Source organism: Stenella coeruleoalba, assembly GCF_951394435.1.
Source record: "Stenella coeruleoalba genome assembly, chromosome: 2".
Classification (NCBI taxonomy): Eukaryota; Metazoa; Chordata; class Mammalia; order Artiodactyla; family Delphinidae; genus Stenella; species Stenella coeruleoalba.
In genome coordinates, this window is record NC_137147.1 from 90,346,446 (window position 1) to 90,371,197 (window position 24,752).

The window sequence follows — 24,752 nt, forward strand, 5'->3', positions numbered from 1 at the left end:
ATTGAGTTTCAAAAAGAATGGAGGAGGGAGCTTTAACCCAGGTTTAGCTAATTCTAAAATTATTTCCACTCTAAAACGTTTTTTATTTTAAATCATATTTGATCTGCAAAACGCGAACCCCCCCATTAGTATTCAGAGAATTGGAATACGCCCTCCAGGAAAAGAAAAAAAAATACAATTTTTGAGGAAACTTTGAAGGCCTTCTAGGAATTCAAAATGTTTTAAATAACTTTCACTGAGTTGGACCCACACAGCAGTGAATAAGACCAATCTGAACTGGGTTGGAAACTGGAAATGTTCAGTCATACTCTCAGCCAGTGCTTGACCCTGGGCTTTTGCTGATAAACCCACTAAGGATGAGGATGTGAGAAAACTGGCAGGTACCTTTGGAATATGTGAACCACTGAGCAGACTGCTGCTCACTCACAGCCATGGCTATGGCCCCAGCTAGCAACTTCTATGATGGTTAGAGATAAAACATGAGGGAGCTCAGTAGGCTGAGCTGAAAGCTCCTTGTCATGAGGATTCCCAGGCTACTCTCTTAGGAAAGCAGCCTGAGGGAGAGCCACTCATGGGCCAGCAGCAACTGAGACACAGAGGGCTCCCTATGACCATGCGCTTACAGGCAACACTCACTGCACCCCAGCTCTCTCAGGCTGTGCTCAACATGGTGACAATCAATCACTCATCTCATTAAGGGGTGCCCATGGGGCTTGACTCTGCCTGTTTAAATAGGAAAAAGCAACGGCAAAGTATGTGCCCTCTTGTGTAGGTATATTATATATTTTAACAAAAAGTTAAAAAATAAAAAGGTAATAATGACAAGCTGGAGTCAGAGCCTGGGACCAGCCTTAGCCACCTGCTTCCTTTCCCTTCCTCTGTCTTCACAGTAGTTGGGGCAGCCTACAAAAACCTTCATTTCAGGGTTGGGGTGCGGATAATAAAAGGCAGGGGCTGACCACCATTCCTAGCTCTCATTCCATGAAGGAAAGTCGAAATCTCTTTTCAACTGACTGATTTCACAGGGTTCCTCATTGTAGATTTTCCATATTCCCTCCAACAGGAAGTTGGAAAGCTCAACCGTGTTTGGAGCACCAGCAGGTGGAGCTGGAGAGCGGACTGAGCCCCCTTGGTTAGGGGACACTTTAGACAAATGCTTGGGGAACTGAGCAGACAGCACTTGGATGGGACAAAAGGATCAACTTATAGAAGATGCTGTGTATTCTTATCCTGTGGACGTTGTCACGGAAAAATCATTGTGGAATTACTTATTTCATTCATTCATTCATTCATTCATTCATTCAACAATAGTTAGTAGATGCCCATCACATGCCCAACACTGTGTTGAACACTGGAAATGCAGGAAGAAATTAGATAGGCACAGTTTCGCCCTCATGGAAATTACATTCTGAAGAACTGGCTTAGCTTAGCAGGTAAGGACGTTCCTGCACCTGAGCATTAGACAGACCTTTGTCTGCGTGCTGGCTCTGACATTTAGTTGGAACTATGTAACCTTAGATCTTAGGCAATTGACTCAATTTATCATCCATAAAACAGGGGTAGAAATATCCATCCCAGTAGTTCTCAACAATCCTAGAATCACCTGGGAAATTTTAAAAATATCCCTGCCTAAGCCACTCCCTAGATTTTGATTAAATTGATCTGGGTAAGCATCAAATCATCAATAATTTTAAAAGCCACAGATGCTTCTACTGAGCAGCCAGTGAAAACTACTCCTCTATCCTTTAGGGTTAGTGGGAGAGTTACACTGAATAGTGCACATGAATACCTCATGCTTAGTAAACATAACTTTACTGTTAGCTTTGATTCCAAACATAAAAGATGCCAACTCAGCAGAGGTCCACGTATCTGGGAGAAGACTGTGAAGGTGAAGCTGGTCAGTGAGCAAGGAAGAGCTGAAGAAGATGATTTTGACGGTTTTACTCCTCAGAAGAAAAAAACAACTACCAGTCTATACCTTGACCTCAACTCAATAACCATCTCCACACTGATTTTAACAGGTTAGCTTACTTGGCTATTTCAACAGATGGCTTGTTCTGGGCTTCTTTGTTTATTTATTTTAATTGTCGTTGTGAGTACAAACCACAGTTCAGAGTTTAATAATGTTATCAACATGAAAGAACTCAGGGAATATTGTTCCCATGAACCCTTCCAAAGAATCTACTAGAATATAAGATTTGGGCATCAAAATATCTAGAGAAACATCAACCTAAGAATGCTGGCAAGCATTAAAAATGTAGTTACTTGTAGTACCAAGACTAGATGAGGGTTAAAGGGAGAAAGAATATATTTAATGACTATATGCTCAGGCAATGCAGATAGGCTATAGCTCTTAGAATAGAAAGCGAATGGAAAGAGCATATGCAAAATCTTAAAACTCTTTTCAGCAATTATATGAGTAGTGGTGGTATCAATACCATTATTTTGAGACTCATATATGTAAATAGCACCAGTAAATGAGTAATTATGAAGCACTGGATATTCTATTGTCCCCTAAGTACTGGGACCCTTGAGAACTGGGACCCTTGAATGAGAAGTACCAGTATGAACTCATGATGTATTCTATCAAGAGGTGTGTGTGTGTACGTGTGTGTGTGTGTGTGTGTGTGTCTGTGAGACAGACAGAGAGAGACAATGAGCATGCCTAGCAACCCAGATTCTTAGGTCATGGTCTTGATGTACTTTGCATTTAAAAAAATAAAGAGGCATTTTGGAGAAATGGCTGGTTTGAGGTATAAGATGAGCCTAGAACATCTTTTTATATCAGGTAGTAAGAAAGCTACCAAAACTATTAAGATCATGTCAAAGGCTCTCAGAAGTCAATTTGAAGAGGCTCCCACTGGCTAAAGATGAAACAATTTGAACTTCAGAAAGGATAATAATTACAATTGGAACCCATCAAATGTAGTTAAATACCCTAATTCATAATAATTGTTTAAATAGAATTGGTTATTTGGGAAGGAAAAGAGAGCGTCAAACATCTTGAGAAGTGATAAATAAAGAAGAGTCAAGCATATACATTGTCATTGCTACCTAAACTGAGTACCCCTGGGTACCCGCAAAGTGGATGATAGAAATCACCTTCTTTTTTTTTTTTTGAAATCACCTTCTTGTAAAATATTCCAAGTAATAAATGAAGAAGAAATTGTAGAATAAGAATGTCATTCTTTTGCAAGCTCTAAAGAATTAACAGATTTAGGTAATGAGCATGAATGGCTGCTAAAATCACCACAAAAGAGAGAAGCAGATACTGTGTGCTTTATGAGGGAAAGACCTCACCACCACCTTAGTGGTGCCAAAGGGTAGCCCAGTAGCAGAGCAGATTCTGAGCATGCAGAGCTAGTCTTGCCAAAGGGGCAGTACTGAGTCTGAACAACTTCTGCATCCAGCTGTCCATCAACAAAAATATAGAAAACGGAGGAACACATTGAGCTATATCATAGGACGCAATCAATAAATCAGGACTGTGGGAAACTCTACAGATCAAATGTCCTGGGGTTTTCCAACAGATAAATTATAGGGAAAAGAAAAAGAAGTAGGGGAAACCTATAAACTAAAAGAGACTTAAACGACTTCTTTTACGGCTAAGCTATAGTATCCTTAGCATGCCCCCAATTAGGGATGAGCGATAAACTATTAGAAATATACACACAAGGAGGTGACTGCTATAGAAGCCAGGAGCCTGGTTACTCCCAGAGAAAAGGATAAGTTGGGATTGGAGCACGTGAAAGGATTTCTGGGATGGCTGGCAAACTTTTATTTCTTGACTTGGGGAGTTTATAAGGAAGTCCATCTTATAAAAATAAATAACAACAATAGTAATATAATAACTATACATTTATTTTATGTGGCTTTTTTAATGTTTTATTTTACAATAAAGCTTTTTCAGATTCTTTTGCAAAATGAAGAATAAATGTATAAAGCAAACCTAATTAGCCTCCTAAATTCTCTTTTCTTGGTAAACCTATATTTTATTGGATAGTTTGTTCAGAACAAGTATACTGTGTGTCCTGGGAATGTGTTTTCAAGAATCATTACAGTCTAATCAACCAATGTTTATTAAGTACCTACTATGAGCAAGATTCCACTGGAATTGTTTCACTGTAATTGGCTTATATATTCAGATACTTGCTCTGTTTCCTGGATTAACAACATATATCATATAAGTATTCACTTTCACTGTGGGTTTGAGTTTTCCTGTCATTTTGTTTGTTTATAATGTTTAGTTCTATTAATTGATTGAACTACTGCAGTTTGGAGAGGAAAGTTTCACGAGACACTTCCACTTACACAAAGGTAAGTGGACTCTTCCCTGGGGCTTAGCACTGCTGGCATTGAGGCCAAAGGCCAGTGGTCCAGGGCACCACCTCCTGCAGGTGTCAGCAGCCAGAACTCTGCTTGCTGGGAATCTGCTCTGTTACTGGGCTACACTTTGGTGACTCATCATCCCAGCCTCACAACCACACCACGTATCTGGATAGTCAGTTCCTGGAAATGACGGTTTCAGAGAGGCTTATAATGGGTAGCAATTCCCAGCAAAGCAAAAGAGTGTTTGAGAATTTTTACCAACTCAACATCACAAACTGACTCCTTTCCACCAGAAAAACGCAGTTTCTAAATTTAAAACTTAGCAAGCACATCAATTTTTATGTTTTTTCTGCAAAGGAACCATGAGAGTTGCAAAACTAAAAACTTCCTCTATGGCCAAGAAGCTTCTATCTTAATCAAAAGTAATACATTAATAATAATAATATAGATGATAGACAACAGATAGATAACATTGACCATGGGGCAGAGGCTGTTTTAAGCAGATTGCATGCATTCATTTATGTAATCTTCACACAACCCAAATAGAGGGCACTAAAACCTTCCCATTTTACAGAGAGTGAAACAGAGGAGCAGAGAGGTTAAATAACGTGCCCAAGGTCATATAGGTACTAAACAGCAATGCTAGGACTCAAGCCACGTGGTCTGGCTACAGAGCCTGTGCTATTCGCCACATGTTTCTATACTGCCAGAAGTTCTTAACATCTTGGCAAGCCCAGTAAATGCTAGGGTAGGGAGGATAGTAGTTTATACTTGAACACTCCCTGGCTTGTCCAATTTGCATTTTAGAACCTCTGGCAGAGAGCACAGCTAAGCAATGATCAAACAGCCTCCATCCACTACGACTCTTACTAGTTCTTGAAGCTGCCCACTTCTCTCCATCCCCATTGCCACTGCTCCGGTTCAAGCCACCATTTCTCCACTAGATTATTGCAGGAGTCTCCTAATTGGAGAGAGGACGAGAGGCCAAAACAGAAATATAAAAGGGTGACAGCCTAGCCAAAGAATGCACATACACGAGCTCCAGCAAATTCTAGAAGCGAGGGCTAGAGAGAGAGGTGGAAGCAGTTATAAACTCAGGTCCTTAAAAATCTAGAGAGAGTCAAAAGCAGAGCCAGTATGAAGACAATAAATAAAATCACTCTGTAAAGAGCAAGCTGCCTGGATCTGCCCTCGGGGACTGTGGGCCACAGGACTGTCTGCTTCCTCCCTACCTCTTCCAGCCTCTCTGGGGCTTAGGGCTCCTGATCAGAGTAGCTTGGCTGGCTCCAATCACCCTCCCTTGTCCACTGGCCTTGCTTTGATGTGCCCTGGGCAGGGCACTGGGCAGGAAGGAGACTCCTCACATGATCCAGCTTAATCCTCCTCTTCTCCCTTCCCAAGGCTGCACGTTGCAGAAAGACCGCTGCAGCAATGCAGACCAAAGGGGGCCCACGGTGGGCAAGAAGGGCCCTGCTCCTCGGCATCCTCTGGGCTACTGCACACTTGCCTCCCCCAGGTGCCTCCCTGCCCCAACGTCTTCCAAGGGCTACAGGTAGGTGGACGCTGGGTTTAGCTACCCCTGCTGCTGCTGCCACATATGGATAAACAGACAAAGAGAGGGAAATTCTTACTTGACTCACTTTTGCTTATGCTTCCTGCTGTATTTGCTCTGAGTTTTAGCATTTGGTAGACTATCAAACACTTCTGATCCTTCGAATAAGTTCTCAAGGATAGCTCTGAAATCATTCACAGACGTCATGAAGCAGGAGAGTCTTCAGTTTTTATTGCTGGAGACTTCATCATGGAAAAAGAAACCTTTCATCCTAGCAATTCTCTCTGCAACAGTGGATGATTCTTTGTGGGCCTTGGGCTTTGCGGACAACTTGGGCTCTGAAATGGGAAAATGAAATTGTACAGATATTAGGAATCTTTATCTTCAAAAAACAGTTTCTAATTGAGGAGGAAAAGGGGCTCAGAATTCCCTTTTATTAATGAAGCAGACAAGGAAGACTGATTTCGTTATTTCCTCTTTTTAATTCACCTATCATTATCTTATTTCATTTAAAGCACCTCTTTCAGGTCCCAAAGACTAATCTTTTTTTTAAGGATCTACAATTACATCATATTCAAAAGTGATTTAATCCCACACTTCCTGTTTTTTTAAGGAATTTCTCTTTGTGGGCTTGGAATGTGTGACTCGAACATCCTTCAAATTTTCACCTCCTTTTCCTTACCAGGAAATAGCACCCAATGTGTTATGTCCCCATCTTCGGAGTTTCCTGAAGGATTTTTCACAAAACAGGAGCGTGCAGATGGAGGCATCATAATCTACTTCCTAATTATCCTTTACATGTTCATGGCCATGTCTATTGTCTGTGATGAGTACTTCCTACCCTCCTTGGAAATCATCAGTGAATGTAAGTAGCTGGAAATCTTCTCTACAACTTTCCAGAACAGTAGTGCCACACACATGTACAGCTGTCTTTGGAGTAGCTCTGCAGCAATCCTGTCCATCTCAACTGGCTGCAGAACACTGACTCCTGCGTCGTGGTGTCCTGTACCTTGAGGGACTGGCGTGAGTATGGTTTTTCTTGGTAGTTAATGTGCAGCAGAACATCTTTAAATGAGTACAGAGCAACTATTGTTATACTGCCTATCTCCAGAAACTTGCAGTTTGTCTATCGTACTGCCTAGCTGTTTGTTAGTAAGCTGTTCCACGTTTCATACACATGGTACATACTCCTAATACACTGGACTTCTAATACTTGCCATCAAATACTTCAAAAATTTTTTTCATTTTTACTCTAAAATCTCTGTAACTTTTTTAAAGGTAGATGATAAACAAATACCTTTAAGGACCGCCCTCCTCCCTCTTCCTTTCCCAGCCTCCTACCAGTAAGGAAACTAATTCATGTTTATGAACCAATAAAAAAATAAATAAGTCCTGCATTTTCTGTAAAGTGCCCTTAGGCATCAGGTAATTAAACATTAAGCTCAGTTACTGGTTTCTGGAAATAAGATCTGCCAAGCCCCTCAGTTCTACCCCTTCAATCATGTATATCGCCCAGAATTCTGAGCACAGACCTTACATTAGCACACTGGTCCCTAAAATCAGGATATCAGTGATGTTTTATGCCAAATAAGCGAAAGTGCCAGCGTTTCCAGTCTCTGTCTCCTGCTTAATTAGTTTAATTGGTTGAGCATGCTCACTTCAGGGAAGGTCAAAGTTAAGGGTTAGATTCCCCACCGCATACTCCCAGGACTGCACAGAAATAGCATCCCCCCGCCACACACACACACACACACACACACACACACACACACACACACACACACACACACACACACACACACACACACACCCTTCCTCCCTTTTCTCATGGTCCCATCCCCCACCCCTGCTGAAATACAAGTCATTTTCTCTCTTGTTCAGTGCAGTACAGCAGTATCCTTAGGACTTAAAACAGGATCTGGCAATAGCAGAGGCACTCAACACCTATTTCTCTAATGAAAAATAATTATAGAACAGGTCAGCGTAAGTTTATTATAATTATTATTTAACTTATACATATAGTTTCACATTGATACTACATTTGACATTGACATTGATAGTTTTCCTTAACAGAAATTAAATTACTTTAACATAATACTTTTACTTAGACTGATGAAATGCAAGCAGAATAGAAGAAAAAACAAATTCCTCTACATTTCTATCACCCAGAGACCCCCACAGTTATCATTTGGTGTGTTTCCTTTCAGTCTTTTAGATCTTGCTACATATACAATTTGAGGTCGTTTCCTTTTCCTAAGATAATATTTGATCATGTACATTTCCCTATATTATTGAATACCCTTCAAAAACATGACTTTTCATGGCAGCACAATAGTTCCTGATTCTGGAAACGATTTGAGCACCTAACACTGGCTTTTATACATAATAAGCACCCAGTAGAAATTTATCACAATTTTTAAAATTATTAATCTTATTAGACATTTGAGTTTTAATTTTTTGTTCTAAATGATGTTATGCCCATACTTGTACCAAATCTTTGCAAACTTCTCTGATCATTTCCTGATAAAGATACAGAGCTATGCATATTTTAAGCTTTATATTATACATTTCCAAAAGCATTTCACAAAGGGTGTGCCAACGAAAACCTCCACAATGTGTGGTAGCTTCCATTCCAGAAAACCATGAATAATACCTTTTTTAAAAATAATTCTTATTGGGATCATTTTAAATGTCTTTGTTAATTGCTTTCAAATGGAAGTTATTTTATAAAATTTGTATTTATCTTACTATTTGTGAGGTTGAAAATTTTATATGTGTATTAAAATTTCTGGTTTTGCTTTTGTGTTTTTTGCCCATGTTCTAATACGGGAGTACTTGTCTTTTACTTACTGATTTCCAAGATTTTTTTTAATATAAGGGTATTAACTCTAATATAATTTTTATATGATATACTTTTTATGGTTTGTTTGGTTTTGTATTTTATGTGTTTATCACATTGAAGTGTACTTTTTAATTTTTTTTTGAAGTGTACATATTTTTAAGTAAATTTACAAATATTTTCCTTATGACTTCCCTTTTGGTTTTATACCTAGAAATACCTTTTTATCCCTAGGTCAGAAAAATTGTCATCTTTTCTTCTACTTATAGTTTCTTTTTTTTTTTTACATTTATTTATTTATTTATATTTAATATTTTTATTTCTTCCACCAAGAATTTGTTTTGCTATAGGATACAATGCTATTTTTTCCAAAAGTTGATCCATTTTCTATACTCTCAACTCTATATTCTAATGATCTATTTGTTCATGTTTGTGCCAGTACCACACTTCTCATTAAAAAAACTAAATCATATTAATTATATAAAATTAAGAAATTAAAAATTCAAGGTACCATATCCCCACTTAGAATCCTTCTCTTCTTGGAAAAGAAACAAACAAAAAAATCACTTTTTTTTTGCTTGTTTTTTGTTTTCACATTTCCAAACAATGACTTGACTGAAAGAATAAATCCATCAAGAATTTTTTAAATAAAAACCTGTCTTGGGAGTGGTAAATAAACAGATAACTTTCTAGCCCTGCAGAAGAAACTACTGCATTAAAATTTAGATTGCTACTTCAAAATAATCTTCATTAAGCAACTTCATAAAATATCTATAATAATGATTTCCACCATGCCATTTGTGGAATTACTTTGGAACATCATCAGCAAACATTCATTTCTCAAGTGAATAGCTCTTTGCTCTGAAGTGTAACACAGTAGCTATTATGGATGTGTGATTGATGGATGCCCACATCACTGCCAAATCTTCAGCTGCTAAGAATTGACCCCGGTCTTCAGCATTGAAAATGCTGGCAATGAAATGAAATGGAAATAGTGCTAGCTGGATTCATTTTTTAAATGCCTCTAAATTAATTCTGTCGTTTCTCTTTCCAAGGTCTTATCCAAACTAGGACATCAACAATAAAAAACAATTTCTCTGGAATTTCTTTACATCCACAGAAACTAACTTCAGAAAGTCTGCAAATGCTTTACAGTTCCCCATAGTTCTTTGGCAAGCTATAATAGTCCCACCCAACTAATAAGTATTAATATAATCCTCTAAACAATTTACAGAGCATTCTACAATGTACTGGAATGCTATTAACTATTTATATACTTGTTATAGTTATTTATCATAAAACAATTATAGAAGACCAAGCATGGTTCTAAATTAAACATATATGATTATATTTAGTCTTCACAGAAACCCTATAAAGTAGGGACTATTAGATTGGTTTTACTAATGAAAAAAACCGAGGCTGAGAGAATATATAATTTCTCAAGACTACACAGCCAGTACACAGGAGAGCCCTGGTTTCTCTAATGCCAAAACCCAAGAATGTTTTCAATTGCTGTGTGATATAATTTTACACGTCCTTGTTTGAGATTAGCTGCCGTAATATGGTTGCTTCAGAAGAACTGTTCTTTCTGAACAATTTTAAAAGGTATTTTTCCTCCCAAGGGCACTGAAAATTTTGACCACAAAAATACATCAAATACTCATTGTAACTACAGAGGAAATATACTACAAAATAATGAGAATCCACCAAGTCACTTAAAAAAATCAGTTAAGAATTTTAGCAACCTACTGGGGGCTGTAAATTAATGTTATAAATGGTAACCTGCAATAATGAGACTCTGAGAACTGAGCATTTTGTCTATGATGTACATGAAATCATAGTGCAGTACTGTGGAACCAAACCATCACGTATAACGCAATGACTTTCTATGGAGTACATGTCTGAGTCCCAACCTAGGATACAATGGTTGAATTGGCACACCCCCGGCCCACCCCATCACCCCAGGAACCCCTCCTCCAATCACTAACAGTGGTTCATTTGGTTAGCACAAGGGTCCTCAGCAAGGTGAAGACTAGAAAAGGCTCAGGACTGGAGTCTCCATGCAGGGGATAAGTTGGAAGTGGTGGAGGGCAGAGCCTCTTGCTGACGCCCTGGCCAGGGCCAACTCAGCCAAGTGTAGCTGTCTCTGTCTGTAGCTATATATGCTGGTCTGTCAATTACCATTAGAACCACCACCACTTGAGGCTTTCAACAAGGATCTTTCCCTTTCTTGCTCAACTCATGACCATCAAAGTCACACAACCTCTCCTCCCCACCTCAAAACTGGAAAAGCAAGCACATACCCTGAGACATTTTGCTGTCATCTTAACTATGTAGAACCAATACAAGAAAATGTTGTTGCTATACCCCCTTCCTCTAATCCTATTTTCTCTTTTATCCATTTATGTTCTAAAGGAAAAGAGACTAAAGTTGATTCTTTGAACACATTTATATATAATATAAACTATATTAACTTGTAGCCCAAATAGTAGGACTATTACCTCTCATCTTTATAAGCAGTTCATTTTTAGAAACACGAAAGTTCAGTATAAAGTCAAAACAAATCCTTTTTATGTATTGTTTTAACATGTAATGGGGATCTCCTAGAGTTATTTAACCACTGTTTAAATCACCTTTCTTTAACTTTTCCTAAGCTAACTAGAGAGAAACATGAGAACCCCTAGTGACTGGTCACTTGATATAGCCCAAAGTCCACAATGAGCTAGTTATGAAACTTTTCTTTTTAAATGTTACACTAATACGCTATTCAGTTAGTAGTTCTAATCCCTCCACCATGTTGATCCTTTGAAGTATAACATGTCTTAAGTGAAAATGATCTTAGTAAGGTTTTCAGAAACATACTTAAATAAAATATTTACTTTTTTATTAAAAAATTATTCACTCTGATTTGAGCTAATATTTGCCCATGTTCTACTTTGTGTTTCAGAAATAGACAATAAGAAAGAAAGGCAAGTTTTAATTCCAGGTAGAATTAATTCTAAATTGATAAAATTGAAAGGGAGTGGAATAATTCTGTGAGTATGGCATTTGGATAGCCGACAGTTTCAGGGGATTGTTTGATTCTTAATCCTTATGAAATTTACAGAGGCAAAGCCTTTCCAAAGAACAAAGAATCTAAGAATAGCACTTCCTCCCTGCCACACAGGCACTCATTCTCCTCTTAAGAGCATTTTCATCCTCTTTGTTTTTCTTCTCCCTCTGATCTAAACTAATCTAAATTTAAAATATAAATAAATACATTGTGGTCACCTTGGATTGCATCTAAATCTACCCCAGGTATATGGATCTAAATAAGTGCTAAGTGGTCTGGATATTACCAAGATGCTATTCAGGAACAGGCAATGATGATGATGATGATAATAATAAAGCTATGTATTAATCTCTTCACTTACATGGGTAACAGAAAGAGCAGCTTTTTAAATTCAAAAAGGTCTAGCTGCCCATCCCATGTCTGCAACTACTACCTATGTGACTTCGGGCAAGTTATGGAGACAAAACTCAGGTAATTGTGAGCTTTGGAGATAAAATGTCTTACATATGCTTTATATGATAGACTTAGGGCAAGTGGAAATTAATTAATATTAAAGCTGTTAGATTAGGCCATGGGGGAGTCTTTCTTTTTCAGTGGAATCAGGCCTTTCAAAACATTATACAGAGTTTCAGAATTTATTCCGTTATAGCTCAGACAAAATATGAGATGATAACTCTAAAGTACTTCAAACGTTTTTATTTACTGTTAAAAGCACCACAGAGATATACATGCAGTTGTACATTGAGGGGCTAGGCATTTATTTCAATGATGCTGACTTCACTCAAAACATTTCTAGAATATATTTGGAATTAGTATCAGAACCAATTTTGCAAATCATAAAAGACATTGGTTTGCTGTCATACTTCATTTTGAATAGAATTACTCAGCATGACTACCCACCCTAGTCACTAGAGTTGGGTCTGAATGACTTTTAATTGCTTCCAAAATTCAAATCCATTCACAAGGCATGAAAATTTGCTATCACTGAGGACTTTACAAAATTGTGCCAGAAGACACCAAATTGCTTATAGCCTTCTCTTGTAACTCTATTAAACGCACATTGTGAAAAGAACTGGAAATACATAAAGAACGGTAGCAGTGGTTAAAATACAATGTTAAAATTATAAATGATCCTCCCCATTGTTTTCTCCTCCATTTTCTAAATTTTCAGCAACAAAGGGGATTTTTATTTATAAAAGGAATTGATTTAACAGTAAGAAGCAGTACAGAGGCTTAAGGCATAGAATTCATATTTTATATTTTTTGTAAAAATTGATAATATTAGAAGATACCTAAATATTGTGTAGTCCAACCCTCCATTTTACAGATGGCAAAATACAAGACTTGTCTGAATGACTTATCTAAAGTCTCACATCAAGGTAGTGGCAAGGCCAGAAGCCAGGTCTCCATTTTAGTTTAAAACTCTTTCTACTATATTTCCAGAAGAGGATTTTCAAAAACCATTACAAACTTTCCAACATGGTATCAGAGAAGAGAACATGCTTAAGAAAAAGTCTGATGAGTTCCAGTAATCAGTTCATTATCATAAAGTTGCACTTTATATAAACAATGTAATATCTAAACCTATAAAGAAAACTCACCTTGAACATTTCTACTATATCCTGAAGGAAATATGATTATTCCTTTAGAGTAATAGAGAGGGAAAAAAGTAATAGCTCTTGGGAGAGGGGGGAAACCAGAATAATTTATCTTTAATAATAAACTATAGCAGAGAGAAATGCTACCCAAGGGTCAGTGAAGACAAAGCCAGTCGATTCTAAAGTTCAAAGGTATAAACCATTTTATAAAATATGCTCAGAACCTTAAGATATAACTTGTTAAAATATCTTTGAAGTTTTACACATCCATCTGTACAGAACCTTTCTTTTCATAACTCAAATAGAGCCCAGTGAATAGCAACAAGCTTTATTGTTACTGCCTTTTGAGAGTGAAAGTGCTCAAAAGGGCCACCTATTTTCCTACCTTGCAACAGCCGGATGGATCACCCTTTCTCTCTCAAGACTGAACTTTTCTAATGAAGCATTCTTCAGCCAGCATTAAATGAAGATTGGCCATTCACACTTCAGCTGCCCTGAGTTTAGACAGTTACTTCAAGATGAAGCACTTTGTTCTTTTTCAATTTCCTCCACATATTATCGAGCCCTGGTTTGATTTGAGAAGAGAATTCATGGTAATATCACTAAATTTATACATTCTCTGGAATATGCTGGAAAACGTCCAAATTATTCCTGACTCCCATTAGCTATTTTCCCCCTAGCAAGGAATGGAACAGTGGTAGTTATGTACCAGTGTCACGAGGCAGGAAAGAAAATGACTCAATTGTCCCCCATAATTGGCCTAAGTGCCATTCTTATATTATATTGAGTTTCTGTGATGAAACAGAAATAGCACTGGGTTTAGAAGCAACAGACTTGTGGTTTATGCCCTAATTCCTCACATTTAAGATCCTTGCTCTCCATGTAACTTTTAGTTACTTAACCTTCTGGACCCGTTTATCTGTAAAATGGAAATACCACCACTCACATCCGAGGATAGCTGAGATGATTAAATTATGTACATGATCGTGAACTGTATACCATGAATGTAAGATATTATTTACTTCATACATAAAATGAAAAAGTTAAGAACAGAACAATATGCTTCATCTTGTTCTATTTTAAGTTTCATGGCCAATTGGTCCTACTACATATCAGAGTTGTAGTAAGAGTATAAATACGATATACTATATATATACTACATATTTATATGTAAAATTACTCTAACCAGTATAAGAAATGCTATGAAATGTCACTTACATAAATGATTACTTCTCTCTCTTCATTAGTCACTACAAGTAGATGATCATCAAGCAAGGTGACCAAAGGAAAATAGTAAGGAATAGGATAGAGAGCCTGGATTAGATAATTCCGACTACCCTGAGAGGATTTTTCACAATGGAGGCTTAACAGGTGGCCCAACAAGCTGGTTGGGCCTCTGAGACCAGATGATCTCATGGGGATAAAAAAGATGACTGCGGCTGGTATTACCAGCAAGCAATATTGTGGATGTCTTTCCAAGCACTTCCCATATTCTTCACAATAAAAGCCCAAGTCCTTGCTAGGATCCACAAGGCCTTACATGATCTAGCCACCTATTACCTTTGACCTCATCATCTACAGCTCTCCTTCACACACTTTATTCCAGACACTCCAGTCTTTTTCTGTTTCTTGAACACGCAGGCTAGCTTCTACCTCAAATTCTTTGCACTCACTCCATCTGCCTAGAATACTCCTGGGTCTATGTGAGGTTAGCTCCCTCACTTTGAAGTCTTTGTTAAGTTACCATCTCAGTGAAGTCCTTTCTGGTTACCCAATCTAAAATTACAATCTTTCCTCCATGACATTTTATATCCCCCCACCCTGCTTTTGCTCCTAACATAATACATAGTTTTCTTATCCTGTCTGTTCTCACTATAATTAAATTCCAGAAGATGAGAAACATTTGTCTGTTTTGTTGCTGCCACATTCCTAGCACATAAAAAAAGCATCTGGCATACTAGGTAGTCAATAGATAAAAAATAAATGAACAATAGTCAGGTGTTCCAGTTATCTACGGCTGCTTAACAAATCACCCCAAAACTATTAGCTTAAAAGAACAATCATTTCATACCTCTCACAGCTTTGGGGGTTTACTGGCCTCAGCTGAGTGGTTCTTGCTTGAGGTCTCTCATGCAGTTATAGTAAGAAGAGAGGACTAGAATTATCTGAAAACTCCCTCCTTCACATGTCTGGTGCCTGGGATGGGAAGATTCAAAACTGGGGGGCTGCACCAGCCGGGGTTCCTCAGGGATCTCTATTTCTATGTGGGCTCTTCACAAGGTCTTTCCAGTATGGTAGCCAGGGTTTTTATGCGATCACTTAGGGCTCTGAAGCAAATGTTCCTAGAGAGAGAAAACCATGAGAAAGTTTTGTCACCTTTTATGCCCTAGCTTCAGAAATATTACGGCTCTGCCATACTGTTAGTCAAAGCAGTCACAAAGGCTCATCTAGGCTCAGATGACGTAAACATGAACTCCACCCTGTTTTTTGTTTTGTTTTGGTTTTTTGATAGGGAATGGAGAAGTTCTGGAAAATCATGTGGGCAGAAATATCGTAGCTATTTTTGTTTTGTTGTCACACCGCCAACAACAAAAGGAATCAGTAATGTCAAAGGTAGATGTCTCAGCAGAGAAGTAGAACCTGATGTGGACCTGAGAGTGAGCGACAGGTAACGGTCCCCACAGGCAAGAATAAGGAAATACTGACCACAGGTGAACGGGACTCAACAAAACACACCAGAGTTTGAGAGTCTGGAAAGACTGAGTGTCAAATATCAGTAGATATAGCGAACAATAAACATCAACAAAGGATTGTTATCAAAGCCTTGGAAACCTGAGTTTTAGTTCTAACTCTGACACTAACTTTCTGACCAAGGGTAAATAATGCCTAGCACGCTGCCTCTATTGGCTATTTTCCAGCTAAAGTTAATATTAGTGATTTTCTGTGAAGGTGTAGCTTTGATATATGTATCTATTTAGTTATAAAGACATACTTTCATTTGTCACTTTACCAGGCCTAACATAATCTCATTTGTCTTCAGCCTTTGGATTGTCCCAGAATGTTGCAGGTGCAACTTTTATGGCAGCCGGTAGTTCAGCTCCTGAATTGGTTACTGCTTTCCTAGGTAAATATTGCTCCTTATATTTTTTCTTACTCCATGTGATTTGATCTTCTCCAAGTCAATACTAAGTGAGCTACGATCTTGCTTATAGGTGTATTTATCACAGAGGGCGATATTGGCATTAGCACCATTCTTGGATCTGCAATTTATAATCTCCTTGGCATCTGTGCAGCCTGTGGCTTACTATCTAACGTGGTATGTAAAACAACTTTATTCAACAAAATTTATTGCCTTGACAAATTATAAGAACCGTTCACAGTCTAGAACAAACAAGGCACTAGTAATGCGTTCAATTAAATTTATTAATCGGTAGAAAAACAACATGTATTCAATTTTAAGTTAACCCACAAATACCTCTTGGTCAAATTTATGAAAATCAGACTAGGTTTAGAAACACAATTTTTCTTAAAATTCCTTTCTCTATGCAATATGCAAAAGGCAACAATATTTAGCTACAAATATACAAACAATTTTATTATTGCACTAAGCAAGTACTTGAAGAAGTTACAGTGTAATGGAAAACATTAATTATTTTTATAGGTTTCAACGCTATCATGTTGGCCCCTATTCAGAGACTGTGCAGCATACATGATTAGTGTAGCAGCAGTTCTTGCCATAATATTTGACAACCAAGTTTACTGGTAAGCTTCAATAATCATTATTCTTAATGTAAAACAGTTACAGAGAGGATTTTTATAAAATTCTGATGGTTTGGTAACATTTCTTTTTTTTTCAAAAATGTTATTTCAATCACTTCTCAATTATCCGCCACTTCCGTACATTTTCCCTGTAGGTCTCTGAGCTAACCCCCTCACCACCATTGCTAGTTGGGTTCTTCTCCCTTCTTTGTAATTCTTTAGTCAAGTCAGTCTTTTTTCTATCTAACCACTGGATGTTACCACCCTTCTTTCTCTCCACTGACTTTCTGTTGAGAAGATCTCCCAACTTTTGTTGTCTGTTAAAGCCCTAACAGGTGGCTTCTTCATCTATTGGGTAGTTTACCTTGCTTCCATTAAAAGTGACCATGGTCACAAGATTGGAGAAGATGACAAAGGAAGTAAAAGTTCCTTTAAATTCCTCCAACTTTCTTCCTGATGTTCATTTAGTAAGAGGAACTATAGCCTTCTTCCTCTAAAAATCAAAAACGTTTAGGTTTCAATATTAAAACCTGTTTGCTTTATAATCTCCCCATGCCTTGCTGTCCCAAGAAAATGAAAAAGGGGGTGACTTAGTGAACAGATAGTAATCGTTTCAGCTAACGAGTAGGTGTTTATCACTACACTAGGAATCTTAACGGATAAAGAAATGTAAAACACAGCCATACGGATTGTACATTGCCCAATGCCAGAGATCACCAGAAAAATAGAAAACACTGTAAACGGCACCCCTCTGGAATACTACAATTTGGCAGTGCTGCATCAATACCTGCTATCAAAACACTTTAAACCTCGCAGGGAGCAAATTTTTTAAATGAATCATCCTGAAATCTAGCCTGTCTCCCAAGGAAAGACTGTTGGTTACAATGGGGATGCTTCTGGGACTTAGCAGTTGTCTGTAAGGGAACAATGACTGTGAGAGCATCCAAGCTAATGCTCCCCCCCATTAGGGAAATCAAGAACTCCGTGCTTTCAAGCTGTAGCAGAGACTCAATGGCTATAAAATAAAAGGTAAATGCAAGGTTCAAATGTGATGGTATTAGCTAATGAAAATCCTTTAAACAGCAAGCCAGAGTACAGGAAAACGGTTCTCAGTGCCTTAGGTATAATTTTATTTTTGAGAACATCCTTGCTTTCTTGTGAATGCAAGCCAAACTCATTTACATTAAAATCTTCGAAAAATCTCTGTATAGCGGTATAGCAAACTGAAAGGCTCCAGCCAAAGTCTAACATATTCTGAATATTTTACACAAAATTCCTATACAATTGAAATGAACAGATACTATATGTTCTTATAATTATTATATTCTTCCAATGACCTGAGGTGGAGAATGCCCATCACTATTCATTAGTTTCACTTTTATTTTGAAAGTCTATAATTACTATTATGTTAAAAGAACTTTTTATGCCTGCCATTAGGAAGGATTCTACAAATTAAGACAATGAATTTATAATCTTTGTTTTTGAAATACAGAAAGGACAGTGTCAAGCTTTCATCAATACATTTTTATTAATGCTGTAACCAAAGGTGGACACATCTGCAAAACCAAAATATATGTAGAACATTTCTGTTCTATTGCTGCATTAGAAAATTAAGCAGATACTGCCCCAAAGCTACTAACTCTAAAATAACTTTCACATTTTTAATTGAAAAACACACAAATTTCTCTAATTTATAGGTATGAAGGAACTTCACTGCTTTTGATATACGGATTGTATGTTTTGGTGCTGTGTTTTGACATTAAAATTAACCAATATATTATAAAGAAATGCAGTCCTTGCTGCACCTGCCTTGCCAAAGCAATGGAAGAGAGAAGTGAACAACAGCCACTGATGGGATGGGAAGATGAGGATCAACCTTTCATCCGTAGGCAATCAAGAACTGACAGTGGAGTATTTCATGAAGATTCTGGCTACTCCCAGCTTTCCATAAGTTTACATGGTCTTAGTCAGGTTTCTGAAGGTAATAACCACATTCTGGCCACTATTAAGTCTGTTCACTAGCAAAACTTAATTTCATTTCAATTCATTAAGTACTATATACTTACTATGTAAAAAACACTAAGGGGATTAAGGGATGATCAAGAGGCAGACCTATCCCTAAAGAAGCTTCCAATACTACAGGGGGGAAAAAAAAAACCCAAATAGCTAAAATGTGAACACTGTAAAGAGAAACAAATAACGCATAACTGTGGTTCCTAAACGGGACAGATGGTATAAAATTTGATGAGGATGGTTAGATAGGAAAGATTATCACGGAGAAGGGAGCATTAAAACTAAGCCTTGTAGAATAGTAAGATTTTAACTAACAACCTGATTTATGAATAATAAGTAACAGCTATTGAAGTCTAGACTTCAATAGCTGTTACTTATTAGTCATAAGTAAATGATGCAGAGATAAGAGTAAAGAGTATTCCATGGACTGACAAGGAAATAACATGAGCAAAAGGCCTGCTCAAGTACTAACATAACTGGAGCACTGCATGTGCAGAATGGAAGCAGAAGAAAGGTGGATAGAAAGGAAGAGGATACAGTCTTAAATGCTAAATTAAGAGTGTTTGCAGGTTTGTGAGCAGAGAAATTATCAGAACTGAAATATGGGATAAAAGACATGGAGGTCTTTAAGAGGCTACAAAACCAACTGATGTGTTTAACAGATGTCTAGACAAAGTGAAGGCAGGGGGGATACAAGAGAACAGATGTGAGACATTGCAAAGGGAGCATCACCAAGACCAGGCCACTGAAGGGCTACTTGGGAGCAGAGATAATTCTGAGGGTTTTGATCATGACTGATTAAGAAGATGAGAACACCACTTACAAAAACTAGGAATTAAGGAAGAAAAGCTGGTGTGGGAAAAAAGAAAGTAGGAAGGAAACAGTTGAATTTTAAACATGTCATTTGAAGCAGTAGCAAAACACTTAAGTAAATATATTTAGTAGGAAGTCGAATTCAGCTATGGCCAGAAATACAAATTTGGTGGTTATTTTTTTTATAAAGTGGTTTGTAAGAAACAGATTCTAAATTTTATTTAGTAGACAGGGAACTTATTCTAATTTATTACCTTAAAAAGTTAAAGTATGACTTTTCCCCTTCTTACAAAAATTATAGTTTCTAGTCTTTCAGGTGCAAGAGGTACACACGTCTAAGTTAAATTTTGTAACAAGAAACTCAAAAGAACCAGTCCAAACATTTTTTATTACACTAAAATTATATCTGTTACTTTCTGGCCCATTGGCTGAGGCTTGGCAAAAAATTTTTTATGAGTTATTTTACTAGCATTCGTTGTAATGTGACCTAATATGGGTATAGTATTTTATAAATGCCATACAAATTTTAAACAATTTTAAAGTGAATTCCCCTTTTTATCGAATATATTATTGTCTTCCACTAAGTATTGAATTTAAAAAACATACTCAAGTCTTATAAGTTACATTGTAGATTCTACACTAGTGCCTATTTTCTTAAGGTTCTTTCTAAGAATTGTGGTCAATTCTGTGTTTGGTAAATTAATCAAAGAAAATAATGAAACAAGTCCCCTAAAGACACTTACAATGAGAATTAGAAATATTCAACTTAATAAAAAGATTATGCTATAATTATCTTATACTCCCTAAGTATACATTATGTGATACATAGGGCAGGCTGGAGGTACCATCAATATTGGGAAATGGAAACAACGGGGATAGCTAAGGTAAGACAGCCAGTTAATCCCATAAGCAAAAGTTACTAAAGACCATCCACGCTGTAGAAAACCAAGAGATGTTGAACTGACACTTCATAAACATTATGTCTCTAACATACTTAGTGAATGATCCAAGACATTTTGATGGATTTAAGGCCCCAAATCAAGAAACGCTGAGTATCACATTTTACACCGTCAGCCCTGAAGTCTCAATTAGTTTCTTTGCCAGCAATATCAGTAATGAGGTATTCGAATGTTTTAAATAGCCTCTTAAAAACTGATACAGCTAATTTATTTCAATACAGCTCTCTAAATGAACATTTCTAACTTAATTGGCCACTTGAGAAAACTCAAAATCGTTTAATTTTTCCTTAACAGATCCACCAAGTGTTTTCAACATGCCTGAAGCAGACTTGAAAAGAATTTTTTGGGTACTATCCCTTCCCATTATTATACTACTTTTTCTAACCACACCAGATTGTAGAAGAAAGTTTTGGAAAAATTACTTTGTGATAACCTTTTTCATGTCAGCACTGTGGATATCTGCATTTACATATATCCTGGTTTGGATGGTCACAATAACTGGTATGTATCTTAAGCATAAGAGCACAATTTAAAAATAAAATAATCAGTTTTATATAAGAACAAAGCATATATTCACTAAGTGTAGTCTAGTTAAAGAGCAAATTTTTTTTCAGTAAAGACTAAAGATTAGTGCTATTTACAGAAAGATTAAATATTAATACACCAACAAGCTCATTCAGGTTTTGTGAGTTGTATATCACATGTCAACTATATTCTCACTGTTATATACAGCCCAGGGGTACAAGTCAAAGGAATGTACATGTTATAAATGAAATCAAATTCACAGAATGTCTTTCTATTATGCTAATAATTAAATCACATTGCATGGGTGCACAATATAGTCTTTATATTGAATTCCATTCCATAATAAAAAATATAGCAAGGTGCCAGTGTTTTGAGAAAACGATGGGTACTCACCGTTTAACTGGATTACATTTTATTTTGCTTTTTAATATGGGAATATAAACGTAGTATGAAATGAATAAAAAGGGTACAAAATAAAGTTTCATTTTAGGTTTCTACTACCTACATGATTAAGATTTAACTATTACTGCTTGGTCATAAGTAGCTCTAGTCCCACAGAACTCCTAGTCCAGAAGGAAAAACTGAATATAAACAATGAACAAAAAGATCAGGAATTTCTCCCAGAAAGGTTAAGCTGAATGGACTTATATCATAGGTGAGCAAACCACCACCTGTGTGCCCAAATCACTGAGTCTCCTTTTGAGAGTTAAGTTTTACTGGACACAGTCATGCCCATCAATTTATATATTATCTATGGATGCTTTCACATTACACTGGCAGAGCTGAATAACTGCAACGGAGATCATATAGCCTGCAAAGCCTAAAATAATTACTATCTCACCCTTTCGAAAAAAATTTGCTGACCTCTGACTTTTCTCAAATTAATATATGACTTAGAATAGTATGCTATTCTAGTTCTTTTCCTTTTACTTTTTTTAAAGAGTAAGATGAAAAAGTCCAATAGCTTGCATATTAAAACTCTAAATTTTCTCAGACAGATCACATTTGACATTAGGAAAGCAAGAAAAGAACAAAATGAAGTACTAGATCATAGAACAGTCCCCAAGATGATAAATATTAGTGTTATTTATGTACATATGAACTCTGGCAAACCAGTAACAAAATTAACAACCAATTACAATTCCAGTATCAATATATAAGCATGCAATAAATATGCTACTTGAAGTTCTTCTAATTAACATTTTAAGAAAAAAAAATTCTAAAGTAAGTTTTCAATTACAATATTAAGAGTAGTTACAATTACTTTTTTTTTTAAACTTCCCTCTAGTTCTGTTTCCCAAAATGAATACATTTATGAAAAATGTTGAACTGACATCAGACTTAACACAAGTATTAAACTGGGACCATAAAGTTAGAAAGACTCAAGCCGAATCCTATTCTGTTTTCCTCAGATTTATGACTTCCCAAAGAAAACACTAAACTAAGGTCTGTCACTAAAGTAGGAATTTAAAAACGCATACCGTGTTAACACATGTACAGCTTAAAAACAGTCACAAATAATTTGCTTAAATCTGACCTCTTTAGCAAATGTTTTTAAAAGGGAAAAGAGAAAATGACCAATCTCGTTAGCATATTTTAAGCAACAGCCTTGACAACAGTGGACAGCCAAAACTTCTGTAAGCATACCAGGCAAGGAAATTACTCCTTGGTAGAATTTTGTGTATTAAATATCGATATCTGTCATTAAAAATCTGTGCTACCTGGGTTACCAATTCACCAATATTATTCAAATATTTTGGTAGCTAAAATCTAAGTAAATACATATTGGTTCTGAAATCTAAATATGCCTATTTTCTTTTTCAGGAAAGAAATATCTGAAATATCTGCAGAGAACAGTTAGCGAATCTATAAGATTTGTAACTTGTAATATCTATGTTTATTTCAGGGGAAACATTAGAAATTCCAGATACAGTAATGGGCCTTACTTTATTAGCAGCAGGAACAAGCATACCAGACACGATTGCAAGTGTGTTGGTTGCAAGAAAAGGTAAGAAGTAGGTCCCTCAAGCTGCAGTGCCCTTCTTAAAAGCCTGGCTGAAATACACTGAGCAAAGGTAACTTTAAAATATTTATTTCCTCAGTAACATACTTTGAAGAAAAAAAAAGGAGTGACTCAGAGGAAGGATTTACTATTTAATAGCAGATTAATTTCACTAAATCTAATCGCCCAAGTAATATTCATCTGAAATGTGCATTAAATCATAACCATGTTAGAATGAAAAGCAACAAGTAATCTACATACCTTATTGAAAAATTGTTTAATAAATAAAGATAATTATTATTAGATAAATAAATGTTAAGACTTTAAATACTAACCCCCCAAAATTTAAAAATACAAATTCATTAAGACTTTTCCTCTAATACAACAATTTTCCAAAACAAACAGAGAAAGTATCCAGTGTTTTTTCTTATGAAGCTTATTAATAAAATACAGTATTGGTGTGCATATTTTAACAACATGCTTTTTTTTTTTTTTACAGGCAAAGGAGATATGGCTATGTCTAACATCGTGGGATCCAATGTGTTCGATATGTTGTGCCTAGGAGTTCCATGGTTTATTAAAACTGCATTTATAAATGCATCTGCTCCTGTAGAAGTGAACAGTAGAGGACTAACTTACATAACCATCTTTCTCAACATTTCAATTATTTTTCTTCTCTTAGCAGTTCACCTTAATGGCTGGAAACTAGACAGAAAGTTGGGACTAGTCTGCCTATTATTATACTTGGGGCTTGCAACATTATCAGTTCTGTATGAACTTGGAATTATTGGAAATAATAAAATAAGGGGCTGTGGTGGTTAATGTTATGTGGAAAATGTGAATGACGGGGAAGGGCAGAGAAGGAAAACTCCATTTCTCCATTTAAGTCAAATAAAAAATATTCTGAATTTTAGAATCTAAAACTTACTTACAGTAATTCTTTATCACCAAGAAAAATTTAAAACCAACCAAAATCATATCCTAATTTGTCTGAGCCCTTTCTTTTCAAGGACAATTACATATATTAAACAGAAGTTTTGAAAAAACCATCTATGTTTTACCTTACAATAAGTTGATAAAAGCTGGGGACACTTGAACAAACAAATCCCACTATGCAGAACTGAAAATAACAAGAAAATGGCTTATTTCATTAAAAATAGTATAACCATTCATTTAAACTGAATGACCAGACTTGCTGTCTTTAAAAATCCAAACTTGAGATTAACAAAAATCACAGTATATTAACACTATACTGTTAAAAGCTGGTGGGAGTTTTAAAAGTTCATCTTTACAACTTTTGTAAGCATACAG

At 36.4% G+C, this 24,752-nt stretch overlaps 1 protein-coding gene and 1 long non-coding RNA gene across 2 annotated transcripts; one reads left to right on the plus strand and one right to left on the minus strand.

Moving 5' to 3' along the window:
* Positions 1 to 5,571: 5,571 nt before the first annotated feature.
* Positions 5,572 to 24,263, plus strand: SLC24A5 (solute carrier family 24 member 5; the record flags this gene model as incomplete). Its single annotated transcript, XM_079914321.1, has 9 exons — positions 5,572 to 5,881; positions 6,567 to 6,746; positions 16,411 to 16,494; positions 16,583 to 16,686; positions 17,032 to 17,132; positions 18,827 to 19,110; positions 21,209 to 21,415; positions 23,346 to 23,447; positions 23,941 to 24,263. Exons 1-9 carry the CDS (start codon positions 5,761 to 5,763, stop codon positions 24,261 to 24,263), a joined length of 1,506 nt encoding a protein of 501 aa, XP_079770447.1. The 5' UTR covers positions 5,572 to 5,760.
* LOC307182801 lies at positions 5,986 to 16,612 on the minus strand. Its single transcript, XR_013827266.1, has 3 exons — positions 15,442 to 16,612; positions 13,756 to 13,935; positions 5,986 to 6,219 (listed from the first exon to the last, which is right to left on the minus strand). It is a non-coding gene; the product is annotated as an uncharacterized lncRNA (long non-coding RNA).
* Positions 24,264 to 24,752: the final 489 nt, after the last annotated feature.